This window comes from Aegilops tauschii, chromosome 1 (genome assembly GCF_002575655.3).
Source record: "Aegilops tauschii subsp. strangulata cultivar AL8/78 chromosome 1, Aet v6.0, whole genome shotgun sequence".
In the NCBI taxonomy this organism is placed as follows: domain Eukaryota; kingdom Viridiplantae; phylum Streptophyta; class Magnoliopsida; order Poales; family Poaceae; genus Aegilops; species Aegilops tauschii.
Genome location: NC_053035.3, coordinates 352729597 through 352747739, shown reverse-complemented (window position 1 = coordinate 352747739; position 18143 = coordinate 352729597). Strand labels below are relative to the sequence as shown.

The following is an 18143-nucleotide window of genomic DNA, read 5'->3' as shown; positions in this document are numbered from 1 at the left end:
GCTTCACTCCCCGGCAACGGCGCCAGGAAAGAGTCTTGATGACCCACAAGTATAGGGGATCTATCGTAGTCCTTTCGATAAGTAAGAGTGTCGAACCCAACGAGGAGCAGAAGGAAATGATAAGCGGTTTTCAGCAAGGTATTCTCTGCAAGCACTGAAATTATCGGTAACAGATAGTTTTGTAATAAGGTAATTGGTAACGAGTAATGATTAACAAGTGTAAATAAAGTGCAGCAAGATGGCCCAATCCTTTTTGTAGCAAAGGACAAGCCTGGACAATTTCTTATATGAAGGAAAACACTCCCGAGGACACATGGGAATTATCGTCAAGCTAGTTTTCATCACGTTCATATGATTCCCGTTCGGTACTTTGATAATTTGATATGTGGGTGGACCGGTGCTTGGGTGCTGTCCTTACTTGGACAAGCATCCCACTTATGATTAACTCCTATTGCAAGCATCCGCAACTACAAAAGAAGTATTAAGGTGAACCTAACCATAGCATGAAACATATGGATCCAAATCAGCCCCTTACGAAGCAACGCATAAACTAGGGTTTAAGCTTCTGTCACTCTAGCAACCCATCATCTAATTATTACTTCCCAATGCCTTCCTCTAGGCCCAGACAATGGTGAAGTGTCATGTAGTCGACGTTCACATAACACCACTAGAGGATGGACAACATACATCTCATCAAAATATCGAATGAATACCAAATTCACATGACTACTAATAGCAAGACTTCTCCCATGTCCTCAGGAACAAACGTAACTACTCACAAAGCATATTCATGTTCATAATCAGAGGGGTATTAATGTGCATAATGGATCTGAACATATGATCTTCCACCAAATAAACCAACTAGCATCAACTACAAGGAGTAATCAACACTACTAGCAACCTACAGGTACCAATCCCAGACTATGAGACAAAGATTGGATACAAGGGATGAACTAGGGTTTGAGAGGAGATGGTGCTGGTGAAGATGTTGATGAAGATTGACCCCCTCCGGATGAGAGGATCGTTGGTGGTGATGATGGCGATGATTTCCCCCTCCCGGAGGGAAGTTTCCCCGACAGAACAGCTCCGCCGGAGCCCTAGATTGGTTCCGCCAAGGTTCTGCCTCGTGGCGGCGGAGTCTCGTCCTGAAAGCTTGCTTATTATTTTTCCTCAGACGAAAGACTTCATATAGCAGAAGATGGGCACCGGAGGGCCACCAGGGGGCCCATGAGGCAGGGGGCACGCCCCCACCCTCGTGGCTAGGGTGTGGGCCCCCTCTGGTATTTTCTTCGCTCAGTATTTTTTATTATTTCCAAAAATAACTTCCTTCGAGTTTCAGGACTTTTGGAGTTGTGCAGAATAGGTCTCTAATATTTGCTCCTTTTCTAGCCCAGAATTCCAGCTGCCGGCATTCTCCCTCTTCATGTAAACCTTGTAAAATAAGAGAGAATAGGCATAAGTATTGTGACATAATGTGTAATAATAGCCCATAATGCAATAAATATCAATATAAAAGCATGATGCAAAATGGACGTATCACCCATGCAGCCTCGAACTCCTCCGGCGTCAAGCTGAAGTCAATACAGTTATTTGAATCTTCCGACAATCCAGGGTTTCGCCCCAACAAGGCACCAAGCTTTTCTTGAGCTTTTTTCATTATATGCCAATAGCAACAACGGTGGACACTTGTTGGGAACATCCTTTTAATTGACTGTGCCATCGCGATGTCTTGGTCGGTTATGATGTTAGTAGGTGCTAGACCATGCATTGCTTCAAGAAAGGTCCCAAACAACCAATCAAAGCTTGTAGCCAATTCTTGCCTCACAAACCCGCATCCCAACATGAATGATTGTCCATGCCGATTAATTCCAATGAATGGTGCAAAGGGCATGTTATACATGTTAGTCATGTACGTGGTGTCAAATGAGATACAGTCATGGTATGCCTCTGCATAAGCCTTCCTTGCTGCACCGTCAACCCAGAAAATATTCTCCACCCTGTCCTCCTCATCATACTTTATCTTGTAAAAGAAATCTGGATCCTCTTTTTGCTGGTCTTTAAAGTAGGCAACTGTCTCAATCATATCACCTTCTTTCGTGGCATGCTTGTTCAATTCTGACTTCAAGTTTGAAATATGCTTAGTACCATAAGGAACAATCAGCTCCGTCCCATAGTAATCTGACATGATGTGCATCATACGACCTGCAAGCAAAAACATAGTGGCTAGTTAGTTTAGTGCATTTGTATGTAGAGGTAGTTGGACAGTACCACAAGATCTTCAACCAACTAATACATCATTTGCAAGCAAATAAAGGCATACAAGTTTAAACAGAGTCTTGAAGTGAAGTATAGACCTTTTTTCCACCTAAGGTATGAATAACTAACACACTGAAACCAAGGGACAAGGAAGTGTACTATAGGCAACACTTGGTTAGGGTCTGAGCAACTTACACAGCAGGACAAGGCAAGTCCAGGAGGAAACCAAAATCCCGCTTTTTGAATAATAAACCAGGCAAGTAGTTGGGTAGGGTATGAGCAACTCATGCAACAAGATAGGTGAAGTACACGAAAAAAACAAATTTCCATCATTTTTTCAGGCTTTATATAATAGTGCATACAAGTAGGGTGCAAGCAACTCACACAGAAACCAAGGCAATTGTAGGAAGAAAACAGATTTCCATCATTTTAAGGGTTTAAAAAACAATACAGGCAAGCAGGTTTGTAGGGTTTGAGCAACTTACAGAGCATACAAAGGCAAATCATGGAACAAACCTAAAATTCCCATCTTTTTTGGTGTTAATAATAACACAAGGTGGGGTGTAAGCATCTCAAACCAAGGTCAGTCTTTGGAACAAAGTTAATTTTCCACAATCAAGAGAAACCAAGAAGTACATGCATAAGGTATGACCAACTAACACATGAAGCCAAGGATAGTTCATGATTCTTCCTAGTCATAGTTTAGGAGGGAACCAAACCTGTTGTCAAGTTGCAATTATGGAGATGTGTGAGGAAAGCCCTTTCTTCTGGTGGTATCCCTTGGTGTGATCTCAAGTACTTAGTCAAAGATGGTTTGTCAACTAACGGGTGGTTGTGCTCAGCAACAAAGTAAATGACCTCCCAACGGCTATCTAATAACTTCACCAGCATCTTGGCTCTGCAACCTGTTTGCACTATTGTATCCCGCTTCCGCTTCTTGGTTTTCTTTTTTAGTTTGCTTTCATCATCAAGAAAGACAATTTCATCCTCTGCATCAATATTTTCACCTTGTTCTACAATCTGTCTAGGGCAGGAATTGTTTCTGCTCCTCCATCATCAACTTTAGGTTTGCGAAACTTATTGCACACAAATTGCTGCTTTATCAGCTCAGCAGTTTTAACAGACTTCCTTGGAGTGTTCTTCTTGACAGAAAACCCAAGTTGCAAAGCATATGCGTTGTAGTGTTCTTTGGCGCCCTCCATAGTGTCAAACCTCATTCCAACATATGGCACCTTAGGCTGTGACCAAGCTTCATCATCGTTTTCACCTTCCAAGCCTGCCAAACCATTTCCAATAGTGCCTCCAGTTTCATCTGCAGTCGCTGTGACATCAAGGGTGTGTGCATCTGTATCCGTTGCTTCTTCTCCAAGGACAGTTGCACCTCTTGCTGTCCCCCCAGCGTCAGTGGAGTGCTCAGCCCTGTCCACTGTGCCCGTCACAGGTGTTGCAACATTTTGTGTAAGCATAGGATTAGGAGACTAAGCACCACCGCGGGGGTTGCTGTGCTGTGTGCAGAATGCATGTTCTCCAAGATTACTGCTGTTAGGAATTTGCATTTGAGGGTCAAATTCTGTTGGCAACTCATTTAGGTCAATCATCTCCACCCTGCACACACCAAGTTGACGAAGCAAGTCAGGTGAATCAAGTAAGCATCCAACACACGGAGTGTAGGCAAGAAATTTAATAAGAGACAACATTCAGCTTGATGCGATTTTCTTTTTTTACCAGAGCGTTGCTAGAAAATCCAGTAAACATACATGCATGAAAAACCAAACACAAGTCGCTCTTTCTCTACACATGTTTTCATTTATCTGGGCACAATATATCAACAGTAGTTTCTTACAACATACGTATTTTTTCCGTGATGTAATTTCTTTTGTTTTCTAAATGTTCACAGGAGAGCAATAGTTCACCATGTGATTCAAGGTTTTGGTGAAGCAAGGCGCATGGAGAAGATTATTTCTTCATCAAAGTGCATCTTTTTATCTTTTGCGAAACTTGTGTCAACATGACTGATATCGAGAGTAGATTGTTATATGTTCGATTTTTTAGGAGTAGTCAAGGGTGATGCACTCTTTGTGTTCAAATAAGTTTTCAGTTGCTTTGTTTTGGGAGGAACAGAACATTTATCTTTTATGCACAAGACCGTTTTCATTTGCTATTTTCCTTTTGTCTTTCTGTTTCTATATGATCCTTCTTTGCAGAATCATTATTAGGCAGTTAGTATGGTCATTCCAAACTAACATACTTTTTCAGAATGCAACTGGAGCATCCTACTATTCATAACATGTCCATGTTTAAAGTAGGAAACAATGTTCAACCGTTTTTCCTTGAAGGTAATATTCACTACTGGGCAGTTTTTTTTATTTCATTCATTTTTTTCTTGTTGTAGTAATATGCAGTATCTCGTATGAGTTGCTTAGGATATTCAGTAGATGCTGAAAACAATATTGCTTTAAGTATAGTAGTTGACAACAATCATGTTAGTTCTTTTTTTGAAATTATCATGTTAGTTGCTTCAGATAACCAACAGTAGTTGCTTGAAATAAGAATCCCAATAAGAAGGGTTTTAATATCTCCCCCAACACTTTTTAGCCGATGACAGTATCAGCAGTTTATCTCCTTGAAACCAACAGAGTTCTTTTTTGCCTTAAAAACTGTAGCATTTGCTTTAAAAGAACATAGCTTTTGTCTAAAGTAAGTAAGGTACTTTCTCAGAACAAGGGGTTTCACTAATGTTGCAGACCACCTAAAAGGTTTCATGAAACAAAGCTATCTTTGCCCTGTTTGCCAATCACAGTTTTTTCATTGCTTGAAATAATATCACAATTTGCTCTCGAAATCAACAAAATTTTGCTTAAAGATGTGTTTATAAATTCTAGGAATTCTTGGGATAAAAATAACCACAGTAGATCAATAGTAGTTACAGATTATACTCTTGAGACCAGCAGAGTTCTTTTTTGCCTTAAAAACCATAGGATTTGCTTAAAAGGAACATAGCTTTTGCCTAAAGTAAGTAAGGTAGTTGCTCAGGACCAGGGGGTTTCACTAATGTTGGAGACCACATAAAAGGTTTCATGAAACAAAGCTATCCTAGCCCTGTTTGTCAATCACAGTTTTTCGTTGCTTGAAATAACATCACAATTTGCTCTCAAAATCAACAGAATTTGCTCACAGAAGATCCTAAATCCTAGTAATTTTTGGGATAAAAATAACCACAGAAAGATCTCTTTTTTTTACTAGCACTCATGAAAAAGAAGTTCTAGCACAATTTAGATGAGTATATGCAGTCTTTTTGTATAAACCTGAACAAAATAATCCAAAAATTGCAGGAAGAATCAACAGGGACAGGAGTAGGTACTTTAGCAAATCCCAGGCAAATTATATGAAAGAGCTGGGCAAACCTGATCTCCCTGTGCGTCCTTGCTTTGTATTTTCTTTCAGTTTTTGTCAATTTCCTTTGACTGACACCCCTCCTATGTCGCCATTGCAGGGTGAGCCGAGGTCTGTAGATCTGGGAATGAGGCTTGGGGGAGAAGAAGATGGGGATTCGGGGCTGGTTTGCTCAGGAGAAGGGAACGGCTGGGAGTCACGTGATGGGGGGACCAGGGGGAGTTGGGTTGCGGGGAGGGTGGGCATGCAATTCGCGTGATACAGTGCGAACAGGTGGGTTTCCTTTTTCATCAGGGGGGCCAAAACCTTCCTTTTATGGCCGGCTGTCAGGGAATACTAGGGAGCATCCGGCCGCTCCCTAGCCGCGTCCCAAGAAAAAATATCTGTGCAAAACTTGACCACGCTAGATCCCTTCTCTACACAATTCCTTCTTGTCTTTCCATAAGTTACCTTCTCCACGTATCAGCAAGCCCTTTTTTTTCTAAACAATTCTCACGTACTAGCTTTCAACGCCAAGCACAACAGCCCCGGAAAATAGCAGCGCAACCACGAGGTGAAGCTGGGCCTCGCAGCCTATGCCAGCCTCGCGCCGCACCAGCCAGCCCCGCCCTGCTGGGCCGCTACTCTGCCTGGCCCACGCGTGGGCTGCTGTTGCCTGCCCGCACGCACCAGTATCTGCCCTATAGCATGTCACGCCGCTGCCGCTTTCACGCGCTCCTGATCCGATCTGCCTCCCGCTGCTGCACGTCTGGCGTCCGATGCACGCACTTTACGCAGCCACCGCCGCCCTTCCGATCCGAGTCGTCGAGAGACTGCTGCCAACGCGTCATCGCCTCTGCCTCGACCCCGCTACAGCCGCTGGACCGGATACTCCGCGCGGCCTGCCGCCACCGCCATCTCCGATCTAGCCGAGAACTCCCGATCCAATCCATCCGGTAACCTGCTACGGACAGACGCCTGCGCTGCTTCGTGCCTCTGCTCATGATACCACTTAGAATAAATCCGAAACGCTCCGTCGATTATCCGAGGACTAAGCAGTCGCACGAGCACGACACCCAGATTTGTTAATGAGGTTCACCGATATGGCTACATCCCGAAGCCTGACTACGGGCGCTCCTCCCCGTGACACCGTCACAGTACTGCACCCCGGCGCCCGGGCGCCGGCACACGCCGTCGGCTCCCCCTTGCGCCCCTGTGCTATTATGTTGGCATAGGTTACATCGTGTGTGTCTATCCCCGATATATATGAGAGGCCTGGGATACAAGTGTACTATTAGGACACAACTCCTACCCTGTCTACACACGGTCCAAAACCAAGTTCAACTATAACCTACCTTGTATAATAATATTCGACACAACTCTAACAAGTTTGTCCAGTGATCTTTGATATGCTTCCGAGTTCCTTGACGAGGTTAATAATTTTGATCTCATTAAACCTTTAATGTTGAGAATATGGCTCCTGGTCCTGATGATATCCCTATTGAATTATGTCGGCACTGTTGGGAGATTGTAAAAACTGGCATTATACATCTCTTTGGTTGTTAAGGGATCTCTTGATGTTCAAAGACTGAACTATGGCATAATCACCTTGTTGCCTAAAACTAACGGTGCTAATAAAATTCAGGATCTCCTGAGAAGTGTTTACTGTTTAGAAATGGATAACTAAACCGACGACACTTCATTCAGATCCTTATGTTGAGAACCTGTTTAGTGTGCATCAAAATACCTTAATTTAGGCTACCATATAGAAGACATTATTTTTAGCCCTTGGACTCTAGTGCTATGTTTGTTCTGAAAATTAGAAAATTTTCCTGATTTTGTTCTTTTTGCATATAAAAAGATGTGTTGTTATTTTTACATACATTAATTTACTCGAAACCTTTTGCTATGCCAAATTTTTTTATCTGCTTTTTTTAACACACTTATTTTATCTGCTGGGATTCATTGGATGCAATTACAAGGACTATGATCCGTTCAGATAATTTGTACACAATACGGAACAAATAAAAGAAAGGCTAAACACCTACAACTGGATCCACCTACACATGGGTGGACAGTAAAATCTAAAAAAATACTTTAAAAACTAAAAACAATTCCAAGAAATCATTTTTTCCTTACTAACTTGTCTTTTTCTGCAAAGAGCACAAAACTTATTGTTTTTGCCAGCAAAATTACATACGAATAGCAGACTCAAACATTAACATGCATGATTTTTTTTGTTGAATTTCTTTTAACATTGTATTTTTGTACAGATACAACTCCAAATTTCTGGTATAAGTCCATTGTCTACTATACAGAAAAACACTTTGAAACCCACTATGAATTTCTGGCCTTTTTCCACGCACAGCCAGTTCCATTCTATACACAAAACAAACAGTATACTTTGCCAATTTCAGGTTATTATTTTTGCTTTGCCCTCTATACTGCAACAATATATATACACTACACACTAGACTACACCAATATGCTCATCATAGCATACGACTAAACAATCTGGTCGGGACTGCCAGTGTTTGGTTGTTCTTCAGGAGCAGATCACATCCAATCAACATAGTCAGAAGATGATTTTGCTTCTCTTTTGGGCTTCCTGTACCTGTTATTCTCAAACATTGCTTTCGACGTGAGCGAATCCAGAACTGCTGCTTCAGAGAGGTCCCATGGCGTCATCAATATGCTGTGGCATACATCCGCATTGGGGAAGAGAGATTAGCACAGGTTTTGTGGGTAGGGAATACATGCAACTACTGATGTATATCTCGGGTAGCCTGTAGTTTTCTGCTGAAAATTGTGATCGACTGAAAATAACAATGTTTCACTTGCAAGACGAGCTAAGGAAGCTCTTTTGCTCTTTTTGACATGCTAATCGACAGAAAATGGTAGATAAGATGAAATGTGGAATTAGAGGAAACCTATGAAAGAGGAGTAAAAGTGATATGTAGGTACATATCACTTTTAGTAAACCCTGAAGATATCTCAGTTCAGATGGTAATGTTTACCTAGCAAGAACTTCCTCCAAAATAGTACGTTGGCAAGGTGTCACATAGTATATGCACTTTCTCGGACACTGCCCAACAGCAAGTTGGACAGGGTAATCGTCACCATTACCTGAAAAATAAAAGGGTACATCATTTCATAGAAAACAGAAAGGATTGAGATGGGAGTATTGCACAAGCTGTCTGCGAAGAATTCACTGGCAGATGATATACTATGGAAGTTTCCAATCAAGTCAAATGGCAATGTTCAACCTACCTTGAGATATTGCACGAGCTGTACCAATGTCATCTGCAAATGCAAATGCATGAGGTGCCCTTTTAACACAAGAATATGGGCATCCTGCAGAAGATATCATTTTTTTCTCAGTTATCAGATCAAGCTGCCAAAATATGTCAAGTTGTACATGCATTTACAGTGTGCTCCTCCGTGAAAAGATATATGTTAACTCCAAAACAAGGAAACCGGCCAAACTCAGTGGCTTCAACCCATACACGCAATATTAACGGCGTACAGATCCTTAGTAAAACAACAGTGTATTTGTTTAAATTCTGAAGACAGCATATCTTGTAGTAGTAGATCAATTAGCAGGACATAAATCTCGTAAAGTTAGGGTTATCGGAGAAAAGATCTGCTTCAGTAAAGTTTAGTTTCTCAGTGCCAATGCAAACACTGTATTTAGTTAGCCCTAAACCACATCCTTCACACCAACTGAAGAGAAACAATATGATGCGATAAGTACCAGTGCCAATACAAAGGAGCTCATTGACAAATATGTCGCGAGCTTCACACTCAGGTTCATCAAATGGGTCAATATTGTTCCTGCACAACATTCCAATGTATACACATGAGTTGATTTTTGCTGAGAATATTTTTAAACTTGTGCAGAGTTGCAGAAATCACTGTTTCTTGTAGTATTTAGATGCCTACAAAGACTGTAAAGTCGACATGACACAGCCAGTTTGTATTGAGTAGATTTACTGGTCGATGTACCTTAAACCTCATTAGCATCTAGTAACCCACATATATTCCCTTCCCTTTTTCACAAATTATTCTCAGGCAACCTCTGTACAACTGTAGCATTTCCTGATCAGCCTTTGACAATTCATTCCTTCAACTATACATGTTTCAAAATTTTACTATATAGGGTCATTTTAACTTATAAATATCCCCGGACACTAGAATCACTGCTTCATCCACTGTACTTGGAACATATTCAAGATTGTCATGACAAATAGCTGATATGACTTGCGACCCAATCTATGGAAGGAAGCAAATGTTCCAATCAGCATTGCATCATATGTTAAAATACAAGCTCATGAAAGAATTTACTACCTTTCAAGCATCATTCCCATGTTGCCAGATAACATCTGTGTGAAACGAAGCAGTGTGACTAATAGCAACATGTAAACGGAAGGTGAAAATAAGGAAATGATCATCTAAAGGATAATGTTGAGTTATTTGATAACGACATGATTTTAAACACTTTGATTGTAGATGCAGAAGGGTGAAAAGTAAGAAATAAACAGAACTGAATACATACAAGTCTACATAAATTCTATTTTTGTTAATAACTATATGTCCCTGCATTACGCCATCGAGTTCTTTCAGGGGTACTGATTCTTTTAGCGATAAATTATGTTTCTCAAAAAAAAAAAGTGGCAATGTTTACACAAGTACACCAGACCCTCCTGTAAAGATGTGTTGCAGTGCAAGAAATGAACAAAAGATCACAAACTAGTAGGGTATTCTTACAAATTCAAAAGCAACAAGTTCAGCAACTCTAGCCTTAAGGCCACACCTGGTCCTGTTACTTTGTAATGGTCGCTGTATTCAGGCATCTAGCGAACACGATTACCTCATAGGCCTCCAGTACTCGCCTCATTATTAAATCTGCATTCTCCGTGTCCTTGCAAACGTCAGGATGAAATTCCTTCACCTGTAACGAGAACGCACAATGTCAAGTCGCTGCTAACGACGTCCTCCTTGCACGAGCTCGGTAAAGTGAGCTGTTTCGGAGAGGGCGCGAACTGAGCAACAAGGAGCAAGTACACTACCCGAGCGCGGAAGGCGGCCTTGAGCTGCGCGGCGGAGTAGCCGGCCAAGGCGTCGAGGCCGAGGACCTGGAAGGGCGTGGCGAGCGGGTCCAGTATCCTCTCCGCGCCCCCCTCGCCGCCGCCGTCCCCGCCGGCGTGCGCCGGGACGGGGAGGGTGCGGCGGCCCGCGCCTCGCCGCGGCGACGCCAACGGGGCGCTCCGGACGAAGGGGGCCGGGTGGCCGCGCGGCGGGAAGGAGAGCGAGGCAGCCAGCGAAGCGGCCATCACGTTCACGGCACCCCTTTGTCGTTCCGGCGCCGCGCGCAAGCGGAACGTGCCTGGCTCGTGCGGAAGGAAGTGTGGCGCAGCGCAACTCGGCTCTTGCGTCTGTTGGAACCGGATCCACTGACTTGCAGCAGGAAGTTATGAAGCTACAGTGACCTTTCTTAGACGTATCATTGGTGCTTCAACTTTTTTTTTTTCAGAAAACTTCTTATCTATGCATCTTCAAGTTGCCATGAATGTTTACTTTAGTGTTTAAATTTAAAAATACGCCCAACTAGTTCTAAAACTTAGCATAAACGTGCAAACACGGTGCTAATCTCATCAGTAGATATAAAATATGTCGACGTGGCATCGTATATGGACGATGTGGCACCGACATAACGTGGGACCCACTTATAGCTACAAAACTGAATTACTTGAATGTACTATACATCTCCAGCCCAGCAGGGTTCAAGTCCTGGTGCTCGCATTTATCCTAGATTTATTTTAGGATTTCTGATGATACACTTGCAGTGGGAGGAGACGTTCCCATCGACTACGAGGCGCGTACGGTGACTTCGTAAAATTTCAAGATAATATGCCGGCTCAGTCTTTTGGATGTGCTCATAGGGGTAGGGTGTGCGTGTATGCGTTCATAGGGATGAGTGTATGCGCGTTTATTTGAGCGCTTGCGTATGTACTGTGTTAAAGAAAAATGAATGTGGCTAGGGAGCCCCGCTGCGCTCGTTTGTTGTCTGGAGCGCACCGCCGTATATAGTAAGTGCATGTCCTTGTGTCAAGCTGTCTACGCTAAAAAGGAAATTGTTTGGCAACATTCCGTAGCGCACATGGGTGCCGATTGGATCAGCATAAATCCTGTCCCCACGTGCATTTATTTGGGGGTTTAAAAAGTTGCAAAAGTCATAACTTTTGATTCATGTATCGAAATCTAATTCTGTTTTCACCATCAGATTTCTAACGACGAGTTCTTCAAAACTAGATCTCATATGAGTAGGTTTCGTGAAACTTTTTTTTGAGAGCAACTTTGGATACAATGGAGGCAACTATAGTGCTATAGGGAAGCAACTTCTTCTTTTTGGCCTAGTTGGACCGACTATTAGGTTGGTTTATGTAAAAACGAGAAATGTCACACAAAACATAAGGCATCTATAGTTCTACATACAAAGCAACTTCACTGCACTATGTGTATCTGTGAGTTTGGTAACATTGTACCAACTTGCATATCATGGCTGCTCAATTGCCTATTGTTGATGCTTAGTTGCCTACGGTTGATGGTTAATTACCTATAAATGATATAAACTGCCTATATTGATGCCTAGTTGCCTGCTATTGGTAATTAGTTGCCTACAATTGCTTCTCAGTTGCCTAACTTTGCAAAAATAGTTGCCTACAATATTATGAAGTTGTTTATCATTGTTTTTCTAAGTTGCCTACAAACACTCTGAAGTGGCCAAGATTCACCATCATGTTGTCTACCATAACTAGCAATAGCAGACACAAGAGCATCATCGGTAGACGACATCGTAGTATTATAGGCCATTTAGAAACAATGACGACATACGAGCATGAACAATAGACAACTTAGAAGTACCGATGAGGAAGTTAGGAGAATGTTACATAAATTAATTAGGACACAAAATGTAGTGAAGTTGCCTGCTTTTAGCACTAAGGTTGCCTCTTATCGAAGGAAATGTGGTTACGAAGGTGATGTGATATTATGCACCTCTGTTTCGAAGTTGTTTTGTATTATTTGTTAGTTGCTTATTGTTGCTAATTAGTTGTTTTTAGGAGTGAAGTTGCTTCTATTTAGTACTAAAGTTGACTGATCTAGTGTCACAGTTGATTTTGAAAAAACATCAAAGAAACATATCCATATGAAGTTTAGTTTTGACCTGGCTAGCCAACTCATGTGTGTTTTTAATCATTATATCTAAAGATTTAAATGATTTTTGCAGATTACTCGACCGAAAATTAAGAATTTGCATAGGTTTGTGGGCAATTGTCTAATCCGTCCCCTTGTCATTACCCCCTATGCAACTTCTCATCAACACTCGTGACCTGGCTAGCCCACAAGTGCACGCTCAGTAGCGTTAGCAACTTAGGTCCAAAGTCACCTATATATCAAACTAAGTTGTATGCAACTAAGGATGATGTTAAGCTACTAGCTAGTCATGGTAGCCACCTTAGGATAATGTTGACCCACCTTGAAAACTAAGTTGCCTACAATACTATGAACTTGACGACGAAGCTAGTTATGATAGGAAACTTAAAGGGTGAAGGTATTTAACTTGGTAGTAATGGTAGTCAATTTCAAGGGATTTTCATTGATATGCAATCATACTACAAATACTAATAAGAAGTTGCTTCTTTATAGCACTAAAGTTGCCTGCATAGCATCCAAAGTTGCTTTAAAAAAAGTTTGCGGAAACGTACCAATATGGGATCTAGTTTTGAAGAACTCATCGCGACAAACACAATGGCGAAAACAGAATTGAATTTTGACGCTCGAGTCAAAAGTTACGGATTTTTAAAAAATTTGAAGCACCAAATAAATGCATACACTGGGGATCTTGTTGAATAGCGGGGCGGAGGGGAACGTGAAGACGCGGGGGGACCAACCGACCAGGTACTTTTTCTATTTTGTCAGGTATCGTCTTTTGAAACGCAGGGGACTAATAGCAATGCAATTGCATTAAAAAACTGGGATCAAACGGCTTAGACTGGTGCGCTCGCTGCAACCAAATAGCGCAGCTGCACTAACAAGTAGTATTTAGGAAGAAAAATATATACATCTCTATATGACTAGTGAGCCCGCGTGTCAGTACGTTACAAAAACTTACATGGAAAAATTACGCTGGACAGGAATCGAACCAGCGCTAGGCACTATACCAAACAAGTTTTTCTTTTTGAGACAATATACCAAACAAGTTTTGATGACAACAATGGCCTCTCCAACTTAACGCGCATAAATGGGCTGCAGCCAGTGGCCCATTTACACTCGTTATTTTTATAAATATATATAAAAAGTATGCAAATAATAATCATAATAATAAAAGTTAGATTCAAATATTGATGTGTTATTAACAATTACCTCATACTACACAAATTTCCGTGTGCACACAAAATAAATATATAGAGGAACGAAATAAAATAAATTACAAAAAAGCGTTCCTGTAATTTTTAGAAAATATTTTTTAATATAATACATAACTGTTTAAAATATTTATAAATAAAAACATTTAAATATGCATATAATTATTCAAATGTTTGAATAACTAAAAAATATTTACAAACTTTAGTCTAAAGAAAATGAATTATTTATATATACAAGCATTGTTATAATTCATATATATTATTTCATGACTATATATTTTGAATGTCCTTATACTATTGTTAAATATAATCCATGACAGTATAATTTATATGTTTGTTTACAAACAGTTTTAAACACTCATGGATTGTATTTAAAATATTATTTTCTAAATAATAAGCTAATATTTCTAAAATTATAGGAAAAAATTTATTTAGTAAGTTATTTTATTGCTTACCTCTATACATTTATTTTTTGTACACACGGATATTTGTGTAGCATGAGGTAATTATTAATAACACATGAATATTTAAATCTAACCTTATATAATTATGATTATTACTTACATACCTTTTACATTAAAAAAACTTGTGCAAATGGGCTACTGGTTGCAGCCCATTTATGTACACAAGAGATTTTTATTCAAATACATTAGGTCTCAGCAGTGGCGGAGACAGGGGATAGCAGGGGGCCTGTCCCCCTAACATTTGGGATTTAGTGCATATTCGCTAATGAACAGTGGAAAATAGTGATGATTTGATGCTAAAAAACAGTTTTTCAATAGTTTGGCTCTCCCTAATCAGTTCTAAGAGCACTTGGCCCTGGTGATACATTTTTTCTGGCTCCGCCAAAGGGTCGGGATATCGTTGTCACCAAAACATATTTGTGGAGTGGCCAGTGCAAGCATCGCCCCAACGTCATATTGCAGGTTCGATTCTTGTCGAGTGCATTTCTATGTTGATTTTCTTAGTTACTGACATGCGGCCCCACTAGTCATAGAGTCATATATAGTACTCAAGTAATTTTGTTTGTAGCTACGAATGGGCCCCACGCCATGTCAATGGCACATCAGCCATATACGATGCCACGTCGACGCGCTTTATGTTTACGGACAGGATTAGCACCGTATTTGCACGTTCACGTCAAGTTTTAGAACCAGTTCGACATATTTTTCAAGTTCAGGCACTAAAATGAACACCCGTGGCAAGTTCAAGCACCACCGGTTGAAAGGATCGATATAGTTGACTAGAGGGGGGGGTGAATAGGCAACTAACAATTTTAGCTTTTCTTTACCAAATTAAACTTTGCATCAAAGTAGGTTGTCTAGATATGTAACTAGGTGAGCAACCTATATGATGCAACAACAACAAGCACACAAGCAAGCAAAGAATACAACACAATATGAGCTTGCTCAAGTAAAGGTGAGAGATAACCAAAAGCGGAGCCAATGGAGACGAGGATGTGTTACCGAAGTTCCTTCCCTTTGAGGGGAAGTACGTCTCCGTTAGAGCGGTGTGGAGGCACAATGCTCCCTAAGAAGCCTCTGGGGCCACCGTATTCTCCTCACGCCCTCACACAATGCGAGATGCCGTGATTCCACTATTGGTGCCCTTGAAGGCGGCGACCGAACCTTTACAAACAAGGTTGGGGCTATCTCCACAACTCAATTGGAGGCTCCCAACGATACCACGGAGGTTCACCACAATGGAATATGGCTCCGAGGTGACCTCAACCGTCTAGGGTGCTCAAACACCCAAGAGTAACAAGATCCGCGAGGGATTAGTGGGGGGAATCAAATTTCTCTTGGTGGAAGTGTAGATCCAGGCCTTCTCAACCAATCCCTAAAGAATCAACAAGTTTGATTGGTTAGGGAGAGAGATTTGGCGAAAATGAGCTTTGGAGCAACAATGGAGCTTGGGGGAAAAGAGGTAGGTCAACTTGGAGAAGAAGACCTCCTTTTATAGGGGGGAAGCAATCCAACCGTTAACCCCCCCCCCAAACAGCCCGCACAGAGCGGTACTGCCGCTGGGGGTAGCGGTACTACCGCTGAGTGTCGCGGTACTGCCGCTCCCCCATGCGGTACTACCGTGAAGACAGAGGGAGACCAGAGGCAGAGCAAGATCTAGTCCCAGGGCGGTACTAGCAGCGGTGGTAGGGGCGGTACTACCGCTTAGGAGCGGTACTACCGCCTCTACTGCCGCTGCTAGTGCCGCAAAACCCGACACAAGAGGCGAACCTATCGAATCGAGGCGGTAGTAGCGCAGCACCTCAGCGGCACTACGGCTGAGAGCCCCCGGGCGGTACTACCTCTGGGCAGCGGTACTGCCGCATGTGGCTCTTGAGCTGTACTTCTGCTTGGGTCTGCGGTACTACCGCTGGGACCCGAACAAGCTCACAAAAGAAGCAACGAAAGATCCTCCATTGAAGTGGGAAGGCTCAGTGGGTGCAAATGAGATGTGTACGTGTTGATTCCATCCTAGCCTTTCCAATGCGGACCCCCTCTTGATAGTGCGGTGACTCCTACGAAACAAGTCCACCACAACTGAAACGAAAGAGCTACACCGTCTTTACTTAAAACTCCGAGGGGAAGGAATCATCTCGTGGCAAAGAATGAATCTCTGAAATACTCAACGCACACGATTAGTCCGCAAAAGCATTGTCATCAATCACCAAAACTACTTAGAGAGAGACATGCCTTAATAATCTCCCCCTTTTTGGTGGATTGATGACAACACGGGATTTGCACAAAGGTAAGACATGAAAGTAAACGAAGCCCAAAACTACAAAATATAGACGGGCTCCCCCTGAATGTGTGCACCTAATTAGAGGTGCCTTTGAAATGCAAGGCACACACATTAGGATCAACACTCCCCCTATATTTTATAGTCTGACAATATTTGCAACAAATAATAGTACATATATAGCTCGGATGCAGTAGAGTAGGAGTGAGCAAAGTATATGACAGGATAAGCATGCAACTCACATACTACCAAAGTACTCGACAAACATAGATAATAAAAGGATAAGGTAGCATATGTCTCACACCATATGATAGGGTACCATGTCTCACAAGCACAAACCAAACCAAAGCAAAAGACGAGAAAGGAGTTTGCGAGAAAGAAAGGCAAGGCAAACAAGCCACACAAACACACGCTCGCAACTCGACAAGGACAAATCCCTAAACTCTCCCCCCCCTTTGGCATCGAAACACCAAAAAGGCAAAGAGTGCTGCTATGGCTCCAGGTGATAGCAAACTAAGGATCTCCATCATCACATCCCAGCGGGATCGTCTGCACTGCCGTCAATAGTAGGAAACTGCTCGGTGTCTGAATCGGTCCACGGGTAGTGCTGCTGAACCCACTCCTCCTCATCGGTGATCTTGCCCTTAGATCCGCTGGCAATGGTCGCATCCAACTGACGCATGAGATCCTTGTGACGGCTCCTGGCCTTCTTCTCATACACATGAGCCATGTACTGTCCATGAGACTCGATGCAGAAGAGTTTCTTCATTTTGTGCTTGAGCTTCTTTGCTCATGAGGGCTCCACTCCAGAGGGCTCATAGTCATCATCATCATCATCAGCCTCTGTCTCCATGTCAGCAGCTCCAGATGGAATCCTCGACCTCGGAGCCGAGGTGCCCCAGTTCTCCTTCTTCCTCAGACGCTTGATCTCATGAGAGATTAACTCGCCAGTCTCCAGCACCACATTATGATAAACGCGCGCCCAAGCCTTCTCAATAAGCAACATGATAAAGGGTCCATAGATAGGGCACTTGCGCTCAGAGATGGCGGAGACCAGTTCAGACCATATGACATGAGAGATATCCAAGGATTCTCCAGTGTTTTCTTCCTTCTCATGCTGGCAGAAAAGAAGCATGTCCACGAGAAAAGAGTGAACCATATCAAAGTTCCCAATGCGAGGAAAGAGGGTCTCTCTGAAGATGCGATGAAGTATGTCTAGAAAGGCAGGCAGCTCATAGGTCTCCTTCTGAGTCTCGGGGTTAATCTTCAAAGTATAGTATGGCCAGAGAGATTGCTTGTGAGTGGAAGTTGCATTGCGGTGAGGGCGAAAGCCAACTGGGTCCTCAAGTC

General features: G+C 42.3%; 1 protein-coding gene and 1 long non-coding RNA gene across 2 annotated transcripts; both read right to left on the bottom strand.

The window, feature by feature from the left end:
• Nucleotides 1-632: 632 nt before the first annotated feature.
• Nucleotides 633-5876, bottom strand: LOC123493599 (uncharacterized). Its single transcript, XR_012182982.1, has 3 exons — nt 5661-5876; nt 2976-3861; nt 633-2202 (listed from the first exon to the last, which is right to left on the bottom strand). It is a non-coding gene; the product is annotated as an uncharacterized lncRNA (long non-coding RNA).
• A 1970-nt stretch (nt 5877-7846) lies between these two features.
• Nucleotides 7847-11068, bottom strand: LOC109778334 (uncharacterized). Its single transcript, XM_020336886.4, has 7 exons — nt 10698-11068; nt 10499-10579; nt 9976-10010; nt 9383-9462; nt 8899-8982; nt 8646-8754; nt 7847-8323 (listed from the first exon to the last, which is right to left on the bottom strand). Exons 1-7 carry the CDS (start codon nt 10959-10961, stop codon nt 8185-8187), a joined length of 792 nt encoding a protein of 263 aa, XP_020192475.1. The 5' UTR covers nt 10962-11068; the 3' UTR covers nt 7847-8184.
• Between the last annotated feature and the right edge of the window lie 7075 nt (nt 11069-18143).